The 10809-nt window shown below is 53.1% G+C and overlaps 1 protein-coding gene and 1 non-coding gene across 7 annotated transcripts in view; both read left to right on the top strand.

Moving 5' to 3' along the window:
• Positions 1–10809, top strand: part of AP1B1 (adaptor related protein complex 1 subunit beta 1) — a 47341-nt gene that overhangs the window by 33097 nt on the left and 3435 nt on the right. For all 6 annotated transcript variants that reach the window (XM_006904886.3, XM_006904885.3, XM_015591167.2 and 3 more), the window contains 7 exons: positions 826–924; positions 1361–1620; positions 2258–2459; positions 3896–4039; positions 7528–7673; positions 9466–9595; positions 9897–9981. In XM_006904886.3, the coding sequence (XP_006904948.1) occupies positions 826–924; positions 1361–1620; positions 2258–2459; positions 3896–4039; positions 7528–7673; positions 9466–9595; positions 9897–9981 (1066 nt within the window). The remainder of the gene's footprint in view (positions 1–825; positions 925–1360; positions 1621–2257; positions 2460–3895; positions 4040–7527; positions 7674–9465; positions 9596–9896; positions 9982–10809) is intronic.
• Positions 8189–8285, top strand: LOC112480910. The gene has a single exon (XR_003046781.1). It is a non-coding gene; the product is annotated as a small nucleolar RNA SNORD125 (small nucleolar RNA).

Raw genomic sequence — 10809 nt, 5'->3', positions numbered from 1 at the left:
GAGTGTGTGCAGGTAATTGTTCTTTCAGAGGTGTTTTTTCAGTCAGCAAGTTTTCCTTAAGTGCCTGCTATACACTGGATACTAGATCGAGCAATAACCAAGAATACAACTATGACAGACATGATCTGCCCTCAAGGGGCTCTCTTCACAGGACAGTCCGGTGGCTGGAAAGCATTTCCAATACAGTGGGGCAGCACTGATAAGGGAGTTCAGGAGGCTGCAAAAACATTGTGGGGGCTCGGGTCAGTACAAGATCTGAGGGGTAAGGTGGTGATGGCCAGGCTGAGAGCAGCAGGAGGCACATTCAGGTGAAGGCAGCAGCCAGGTAAAAGGTGAAGGCTGAGATAGGGCTGGTCAGGGATAGTTCCTGTGGTAGCAGCACAGCTCCTCAACAAACGGCCGGCTCTGTGGGCCCTTAGACCTCACTGGCACCATCTCTTCTTCTTGATATATGGTCCCTTTAAGAAGCTTACCAGCTACATGTTGCCTTTTTAAGCTGTGAGCTCTTTGAGGCACCATGAGGCCTGGAGCCCTAACAAGTTTTTGGGACCCCAGGGCTAGGCAGCAGCCCCTGGCTTACACAGGGTTGCCACACAGTACAATGGCCAGCTCCTTGCTTAGTGGTGATGCCGAGGTCTAGGGCACTCGGCACTACCAACACCCCCTGCTGGCCTTCGTCTGTGTTCCATGGCCACCCTCAAACCTAGGAAAGGTGTTCACTTCTAGGGCCTTTGAACCCCTTTTCCCTCTGTGATGTCCTCATTTGGTTTCCTGCTATCCCCACATGAAGCCCACACTTCTTCCTTGTCACCTCCTTTCCTTCAGGTTCAGTTGCAGCTGCTGACAGCCATTGTGAAACTCTTTCTGAAGAAGCCGACAGAGACCCAGGAGCTGGTGCAGCAGGTCCTCAGCTTGGCCACTCAGGTCGGTGCCCCAGCCGCCCCACTGTGTCCAACACAACTCTTGCTCCACAAGGGGCATTTCGGTCCAGACCCAGGTGGTCCTGCCCCTAAGACTATCCCCATTGTGAGTTTGGCCCCAGAGTAATCCAGAATACCTCTTCAAGGAGCTCAAAAACAAATCAAGATGGAATGGGGTCAGGTGCTGAAGTTGAGACAGACTGTAAATGAGAGAGGAGAGGGAAGTCTATGAGAACCAGGGAGTTTATGTGAGGGCAAGGAGGACAGGCTGCCTATGGAGGGAAGTAGGGAAGGAGATAGAAGTGGGCATGACCTGCTTGGTGGGCTAGAGTGGGAAGGGAGTGCAGGGCTGGGGGCCGTGTCCATTGAAATTTCTTCCCCTTTCTCTCACCCGGTTTCTCTGCTTTGAGTTTCATGGGCTTCTCATCACCCCCAACAAGGACTCAGACAACCCGGACCTGCGGGACCGTGGCTACATCTACTGGCGCCTGCTCTCTACAGACCCAGTGGCTGCCAAGGAGGTGGTGTTGGCTGAGAAGCCACTCATCTCTGAAGAGACTGACCTCATCGAGCCCACACTGCTGGATGAGCTCATCTGCTACATTGGCACACTGGCCTCTGTCTACCACAAGCCACCCAGCGCCTTTGTGGAGGGAGGCCGGGGTGTTGTGCACAAGAGCCTGCCACCCCGCACTGCCTCGTGAGTGAAGTGGGCCCGTCACCAGGCTGAGCCTCCCAACCTGGTTCCTCAGTTCAGTAGCACAGGTGCTCAGTCCTGGTGTGATGTCCCCTGGCAAGGCCTGAGTCTGAGGAAAATTATGATTCTGGAGACCTTTTATTGAATGCTTACCACATACCAGATATTGTCTAGGTGACCTCATTTGATCCTTACTAGAGCTCTTAGAGATGTCCCCATTTGACAGATGAGGACAAAAGGCATAGAGAGTTTGAGTGCCTGGTACAGCATCCCCAGCCAAGAGAGCTGGACTCAGACTCCATTCTCTTTGATTCCAGACTCCCGTTCTCGCCTTCCTCCTCTGCCAGTCCCAGGTTTGGCCTGGTTGCCCAGTGCTCTCTTTAGAGCTGGCTAAGTGGTGAAATATAGATGTTCTCTCCCTTCACTCACTCTCATGAAGCTGGATCTCTTGGAGAGCCAAAAAGATGGATCGGAGGAAGGGGGAGGAGGAAGAAGCATGTAGACAGCCCCTCTGGGGACAGTGAGGAGACCCAGGCGCATGTCCTAGGGGAGGATCCTAGAGACTGGGGACTCCGACCTTTGACCTTCCTCAGACAGCCCTACCCCACACCCTGCTAACCTCCCACCTGTGTCCTCACAGGAGTGAGAGCACAGAGAGCCCTGAGACAGCCCCTGCTGGAGTGCCCTCTAGTGAGCAGCCGGATGTCATCCCTGCCCAGGGCGACCTGCTGGGCGACCTCCTCAACCTGGACCTCGGGCCCCCAGTGAGCGGCCCACCTCTGGCCACCTCCTCGGTGCAGATGGGAGCTGTGGACCTCCTTGGTGGTGGCCTTGACAGCCTGGTATGTCTTGGGAACCCCTCTGGATGACAGTGATAATGATTTTCAGAAGAGCAATCACTGAACACCCTCCCTATGCCAAGCACCAACTAGGTACCTCTGCCTGCATAGGTGATCACGTAGCTCCTTACAGGTAAGAAAACTGAGGCTTACAAAGGTCAGGTGACTTCCCTCTAAGAGAGCACGGCTGCTAAGTAGCAGACATAGAACTTAGTTCTTTGCCAGGCCACTGAATCCCAAGAAACTTGGGGTAGTGTAAGGCCAGTCCTAGTCCATTCCCCCAAGTCTGACCCTGCAGGCATCTTGGCCTTAAGACTGGAGAAGCCAGACCTGTGTCCACTGACCCCCATACTGTGCACCAGCTTGGCTTGAGAGAGGTTTAAGAGAGGTCAGAGACAGTCCTCCCCTGAAGAAGGGGGTGGTGAGACGCATGGGTATCTCCCTGGAACTTCGTCCAGTGAAGGGGCAGCAGAGCCTCTTTCATTCAGCCATGCCTGGCTCAAGTCTCCAAGGCTGTGGAACAAGAAAGGATAGGAAGGGCTGTGGCATAGGATGTGGGCAGTGGGTAAGACCGAGAGGTGGTGCCCTTCACAGAGACAGTCTAGGCCCTTCCTAGGGCCAGCACAGCCTTGCACCAGACTCTTCTCAGATAGGGCAGCAGTAACTAATCTTTTCTTTTTTTCCCTCTCTTCTCTCTCTATATATTCTTTCCTGGCTTTTCTGTATGCATGTGGCTGCCTGTGTCCTCTTCACCCTGCCTGCTTCTGCTTGGAGATGGGGGATGAGCCTGAAGGGGTATGGTTCAACCTTTGTGTCACCAAGCCTTCATCCTTGCTCCTGAGAGCACTGGCCCAGCATCCCAAGGGTCAGATGAGGTCAAAGCAGTCCCTCCCAGCCCTGGCCTTCTGTCCAGTGTCCTGGCAGCCTCTGCTTTGACCTCCTGGCATCCAGTTGCCACTGAGCCCCCATATCCATAAATTTCTTACCCTATCCTCACTATCCAATAACAAAAGTTGCCTTGTCATTCTCAGAATTGCCAGCCCTCTCTGTCCTCATGGCCCCTCTCTGACATCCTGGCAGGCACACTCCCATCTGCTTAGCACAACCCCCTCATAGCAGTATGTCTTGGGCACCCCTTTTATCCGTAAGCTTAGTGTTAATTTTTGAATGTCCTCAGCCCTTTCTCAGAGGGGCAGCAGTAACTTAGGTCACCCCTAAGGCTCAAAGCTTACAGGGCATGGGAGGGCTGAGTCTCCCTTCTCCACCCACCTCACTCTGTCTTATCTTTGCAACTTAGAGTTAATGTGACAGCAGCCCTGAGGGACCCCCTGCTGCCCTACTCCCCTATTTTCTAAAGAGCCAGGTGGCTCTACTCATCCCGGGCCCCTAATGTCCCTGCATTAGATCCCTGCCTCTGACCCCTTTCCCTTGCTTTCCAGATTGGGGGCCCCAACTTTGTGACACCCCCAGCAGCAGCAGTACCAGCCAACCTAGGAGCACCCATGGGCAGTGGCCTGAGTGACCTCTTTGACTTGACCAGTGGTGTGGGCACCCTGTCTGGATCATACGTGGCCCCCAAAGCAGTAAGTACCACACCTCCTCTCATGGCAAGAGCAGAAAGAAGTTAGAGACTGAAGTATGGGCTCCTTAAATTCCGTGGAATCGGCTCAGGCCAGTGGGATGGGCTCCAGGAGCAGCAGTTTGCCAGCACAATGTGGAGGGCAGCTGGGGCCTATGGCAGCACAAGGAAGAGATCCTGAGTCAGGCATGGGGTACTGTGGAAGACATCCTATAGGGAAGCTAGAGCTCAGGCCTGCAGATCAAGTCAGAATTAGCCAGGCAAAAGTAGGAAGAGGGCTCCAGGCTGAGGTAACAGCCTGTGGAAAGGCCTGAAGGTGAGGGAGAGCCCAGCACCTTCTAGGGAACCGGCAAAAGCCCCATCTGGTTGGAGCAATGGTTCTCAGTGCTGGCCAACTCAATGCCTGTTATTGACAGTAGACATTTTATAATGCCATTTTCTTTTCTTATTTTTAAATGAAATTTCTGGACTATGCATCTACCTGCATGTTTAATTTCAAATTAATAAGATGCTCCCACTGCATAGAAGAGACGTAAAAGGAAAAGCATAAAATTATATATTTCAATGTTGTGAAGACTTGGTGCAGGCAAGGGAAGAAGAGCCGAGTTTGGAGTATGAGAACATGTGGGCCTGGCACTAAGTAGAGCACAGTGTGGGCCACGCCCTTAACATAACAGAAGCTGCTTTGGGATGGACCTGGCCCGATCCCCTCACAACACTCAGGTCAGATACCATGTCTGCCACTTTGTTCCCAGCCAGAGCCCCTCTTTTTTTCTAAGGTTCCCTGCCCAGAGCAACATACAGCAGGGCTTCAGGGACACAGTATTATCTTCATTGTGACTAAGAAGCTATGAGCCAGCACCTGCCCTGGCCTTACCAGGTATGCCAGCTGTATCTGCAGCAATGGTGACTGGAGCCCCCAGGCAGGATCTGGGCCCAGGGGGACCATAGCAGACAGCAAGTCTAGTGCTGGCAGCTGCACACTTCCGTGCCAGGGACTGCAGGAGCTCATTCCACTAAAACCTCCCAGCAGCCTTATTCTACTGTTATTCCCTTTTCGCAGTTGAAAAATCTGAGTGCTTTTGCCTAGGATCACCTAGCTGGTAAGTGACAGAATCTGAAATTGAATGCAGGGAGGTGGCACCAAAGTCTGTGCTTCCAGCCCCTATGTGATCGTATCCCGAAGTGTTTGAGAACCTCCTCTGTGCCTGCCTTAATGTCATGAGTTGTCAGAATTAGTAGGGCTGAAGAGAACGTACAAATATGAGGTATGATGTAAAAAATATTCAGTTGACTAATTAGTACATGGATTGGCTACAGTGATGCACAAGACCAGCCCATACACATTAGAACCCCAGTGTAACAGGCATAAGGCAGGACCAAGTGACAGAAGAGCAGCAAAGACTCCTGCAGCTCTGCAGTTGCCAGCCCTTGCTAGGCATTGCAGAGCTACCAGGAATATAAACCCTGGAGCTGGCCCTCAGGGAGCTGTGTGTTCATTTTAACAGATGTTATCACTCCTCTGTCTTAGTGATTAGCCAGATGGGTATATCAGCAGTGAGTGCTGGAAATGAGATGAGGGAATTATGAGGACAGAAGGAATCAGGGCAAGTTTTCTGGAGGAGGAGTCCTTACATCATGGACAGGACTTTCTCCATTACATTAGTCACAGGATGTTCCGGGATTTGGCTACTGTCTCTTCAGAATCAGTAGGTATGTCATCTACATTTTCCTAACAGCGCTGTGACTACCTACAATTTTTTGTTCTGTGTGTATTTCCCTGCCCCACCTGTGGGGATAAATACATTCTCCAAACTTCCTGGTTAAGGGGGATGAGGTTCACTGTGTACTTGAACTTGTAGTTCCTCAAGCATTTGGACCAGTGGGTGGTGACAGTTCATTGGTTCCTCCAGTAAATGTTCGGGGTTAGTTCTGTTAGGACCTGTGCTAGACTCAATGAACCCACAGTGATCAAGGGAGATGAGGTCCCTACCCTCAGCACTTAGGCACGGTCACAGAAAGAGAGCAGCCAATTCTGCAAGAACCTGGGAAAGGAGGCCTGATGGAAGGATGGAGCACAGAGAAGTCACTGTACAGGAGACCTTTGAGTGCTGTCTGTATGCCAGGTCACAGCTGAGAACTAAAGCCATGTGATTCCGCTCTCACAGATTTGACCAGAGGAAGCAAAGGATGATCAGGGTTAGCAAGTACAGTGGGGATGGCCGTGGGCCTGGAGAAGAACTTTCCAAACAGGGAACAAACAGCCTGTGTGGATGCCAGAAGAACAGGTGCCAGCAGAGCCTGGGGAGGGCAGGGCAACGGACTGTGGAGGCGAGCCCATGGGCACTGGAAGCCATTGCATGATCAAAGGGGTTTTATGTGATCAGATTTGCATTTTAAAAGATGACTTTAGCTCTTGTGGAAATTAGGGAGGGAGGAATTGGGACAGCCACGTGGCAACCGCCATCTTACTTGGTGAACTCTGATGGCAACTCAGACACAGGCGGTGGCTGTAGAGAGAAGAGAAGCAGAGGATCTGACAGCAGATTGGAAGAGATAGCGTTGACAGGACTTGGGCTGCATGATGGTGGAAGGTGGTCACGGTGGGCTGAGGGCTGCTGCCCATATGGCCCTGAGGTTCCTAATGTTGGCAACTTAAGAGATGTTGGTACATTTGCTGACACAGGGCACCTTAGGGAAGCTGTCAAGGGATGCCTGAGCCTTTTACTCTTACTGTGTAAGCTGTCCGAATGAAAATAACAGCCTGAGAGGCGTTTGTGTGTCCACAGGATGATACCAGCAGATGTCCTTCATGGGCAGGGCTTAAATTCAAGCTGTTTGCTCAGCAAACACTCCCTGAATACCACTAGGAAGGAGCCTGGTAGAGGACTTCCCTGAGGAGGCAGCTCTGAAGCTGACTCAGATGACAAGGGCAGCCAAACAGCAGAGGGCCTGCCAGGCAAAGGATCCTCTTAGGTACTGTCCTTGGACAGACCATTTTCTCTAACACTGCCTTCTGCAGAAGAGGACAGTCTGTGACAGCCAGGGAGGCCTCAACCTCTGGCTGAAGCCCAAGATAGCCTTGGGTACTCGACTCTCCATTACTCGTCAAGGGCCTACTTGTGTCCTAAGTTTCCTCAGCCCTGCTTCCTGAGTTCCTTCTTTGGCCTCTGAAGACTTAGGTCAGCCCTTGGGCACACCATGCACTTCCCTACCCAGAGCTGCTCCAGTATACAGCCACACCATGATGGTGGCCCTGGGTGGGCCATGCAGGATCATTCTCATCCCAAGATACAAATGGTCATCCCCTGATGGTAAAGGCAGTTGTAGTCAATCTAGAAGGCACCGTCAGGAGAGTAGGGATGTGTGGGGGATCAGGGAGAGGGAGACAGGGAAGAAGACAGAGGGAGGGAGAGAGAGGACCCTCAAGTGGTCTGTTGAGTTTGGGGGAAGTAGCAAACACCAGCTCCCTCCCCACCATCTTCCCTGCAGGTTTGGCTCCCTGCCATGAAAGCCAAGGGGTTGGAGATCTCAGGCACATTCACCCGCCAAGTGGGCTCCATCTCCATGGACTTGCAACTGACCAACAAGGCCTTGCAGGTCATGACCGACTTTGCCATCCAGTTCAACCGCAACAGGTGAGCTCCCTGAGGCCAGCCTGCTAAGAGCCCATGCTTGTGACTGCAGGCAGGCTGCCAGAGGCCTGATGCCTCTTTTGTTGTGAAGGTGGGTATTCCTCACAACCACACTTAAGGCCAAAATTCTCTAAAGCAGTGATTTCCCCCACAATGACCTTTTAAGTGGATTCCAAAGTACTAGGCAGAGGGAGTAGGGTATTTCTCCTTTTACTACCTTCCTCCACTGCCCAAAGGGGTTGTTTTAGTGACAGACATCCCCAGCTCCAGCCTAGGAGCCTGTGTTTGGCAAACACCCCACATAACAGGAGCTTGGAGCCTCCTTTGTAGGCCTTAGTTGCTTCCAGCTCTAAGAAGGCTGATGGGGCATGGGCCTGCCTGCCAGCAAAGGATTAAATTATCAGGATCTCTGAGAGTGGTGGCTGCTCCAGGCTCCTCACCCCCATCAGGTCCCCTGCACTGGGGGTCAGTGGGGAAGGTCTCACATCTGGCACCATCAGGGTCTTCGTGCTCTGGGGAACCCAAGCAGCCTCTCCTGATGATTCTTCTTCCTGAGTGGCTCTAGTGATGAGCAAACTGAGCCTCTAAGAAGTTGACTGAAGGGGCTGCTTCCTCAGGGAGATCCTGTGGGCCAGTGGTTCCTGACCCTCTGTCAGACCAGGTGGCAGCTGCTGGAACACTTACCCCCAGATGACACTAGAGGCCACAGAAACACTTGAAGCTTTAAAGAGTGGTCCCAGTGATTGCTCATAACAAACTTTGTGTTGAAAACTTCCTAATAAGTTCTAGGCACTGTGCCAAGGGCTTTCAGAGTATTATCTCACTTGAGCCACCTGACATCTCAGTGCCATTACTCCCTTTTTAGTAGTTAATGACACCTGGGCTCAGAGGTCACATGGCAGGTAGTAGTGGAACTCCCAGGAAATCCTGGAGTGTTGGGCCAGCACAAGGGCCTGGGTTTCCCCACGTTGTCTCCTGGCAGGCCTGGTTGCCATCAGGTTGGAGTCAGGCAGCTCAAGCTCTGGATCTCAGCAGTGACACACAACCGCCCCCTAATGCTCTGGACACAGGCCTGCCTCTCCCTGAGTCTCTGTGTCCTGGAAGATGGGAGACTGTATGCCTGTTGCTCTTTTTACAAGGACAGGTGTGATATTAAATGCTCAACCTGGGCACAGTGAGCACTCAGTTCATGGTCCCAGGCAATACCATGGTGACTTATCATCCCAGAGCCTGTGGCTGGGGTATCTCTCACACTCATAAGGATCCATCTGATTTACCCACATGCTGATTTATCAAAAAGCAGGGCTTTCCTGAGTATCTCTGGCCAGTGTGTGACCTGGCCAGTTCTGGCCCAGAAAATAAAACCCAGCATGTCACTTGGGATGGTCACATTCCTTCTGGGAGATGGTAATTGCCAGCAGAGACTTGGGTAGACACAGAGTTTTTAAGTTAGAAGAAGCTTATAGGCCCCTGGTATTAGATGGAGCTCCATGAGGGCAGGAGAGGGCAAGGCCGTGCTTACCTGGACCTGCCCAGTGCCTAGCCCAGAAGAGAAAGAAGCGTAGAGATGGGCTTCAGGCCTACAGCCATATGTTCTTCTGTTCATATGGCCACTGTGGGATAAAGGCCACTGTGGAGGTCAGAAGCTTGTCCTTCTGGCCTGGGCTTGGGTCTGGGGCGAGGCCGGCTTGCTGGATAGGCTTCTCACCAACCGCTGCCCCAGCTCCAAAGTCTGAGGAGCCCGTGTCAGCGCCTGCTCCCCCTGCCATCCCCATGGGGGCTTCTCTCTCCCCAGCTTTGGCCTGGCCCCCGCTGCCCCGCTCCAGGTCCATGCACCGCTCAGCCCCAACCAGACTGTGGAGATCTCCCTGCCTCTCAACACAGTGGGCTCGGTCATGAAGATGGAGCCTCTGAACAACCTACAGGTGTGTTCCGGGCAGGACAAAGAACCCCAGTCCTTACCCACCCGCCCACCCCAGGGGAGGAGTCTGGTAGAAGGTCTGGGGCCTGTCCTGTATTGGCAAAGGACTGTGTCTATAGAATTATGCTCTTGGCCACAGATGTGATGAGGAAGCCCAGGCAGAGGGGACAAAAGGGTATGGTTCCCATGGAAGGCATGTGAGGGAATCAGCTCAGGTGGGGGATGCAAGGAGCGAGTAAGCCCTTCCTGGGGCCTCAGAGGTAGACTCAAGCATCAGGGACCTACTCGGGGCCCCCTGTTCCTAGGTGGCCGTGAAGAACAACATCGACGTCTTCTACTTCAGCACCTTGTACCCCTTGCATATCCTCTTTGTGGAGGACGGAAAGATGGGTGAGTTGTGAGGGCACCCCTGGGATCCCTAGAATGGTGGAATGGCTTTGCTCCACAACAGCCCACAAGTTGCTGGCTCCTCTGCAGAGCCTGGAGTGAGGGGCACACCTCCAATGGGGCTGCCAGGGTCTGATCAGGCCAGCTGTGACCCACTAGGGGAGCCATGCCACACGAGCTATGGCTCCTGCGTTCTCTCTCAGCATTGCCTGCAGGCTCTAGACAATCATCACATGGGCTCCCAGAGGCAGAGAACTCAGGCCATGCCTGACACCTGATGCCCATCTCCTGTGCCCTGACTGGAAGCACTAAGACTCATCCTAGGACCCAGAGTGCTCACTCCGAGCCAGGCGCTACATGGAGCACTTTGCCCCTCTCATCTCTTAGTCACCACAAAAGCCCTGTAACATAGGCTGACTAATGAGCAGGCTGCTCGGGACCAGAGCAGGGGGAGGGCGTATGTGGGTGCTGAGGAGAAGAGAACTAAGGCCCAGAGGCAAGAAGCCTAGAGTCTTTTGGGAACAGCACCAGTGGCCATGGCTTCACAGAGCTGAGGGTTTGCTCAGGGAGGTAGGAGAAGCTGTGGCAGACCACAAAAGCCCTGTAACATAGGCTGACTAATGAGCAGGCTGCTCGGGACCAGAGCAGGGGGAGGGCGTATGTGGGTGCTGAGGAGAAGAGAACTAAGGCCCAGAGGCAAGAAGCCTAGAGTCTTTTGGGAACAGCACCAGTGGCCATGGCTTCACAGAGCTGAGGGTTTGCTCAGGGAGGTAGGAGAAGCTGTGGCAGAGCTAGTGCCTGTCCTCAGCTTCAAGGCAGATATTTCCTGCT

This window comes from Pteropus alecto, unplaced genomic scaffold (genome assembly GCF_000325575.1).
Source record: "Pteropus alecto unplaced genomic scaffold, ASM32557v1 scaffold190, whole genome shotgun sequence".
In the NCBI taxonomy this organism is placed as follows: Eukaryota; Metazoa; Chordata; class Mammalia; order Chiroptera; family Pteropodidae; genus Pteropus; species Pteropus alecto.
This window is presented reverse-complemented; position numbering and strand designations above follow the sequence as displayed.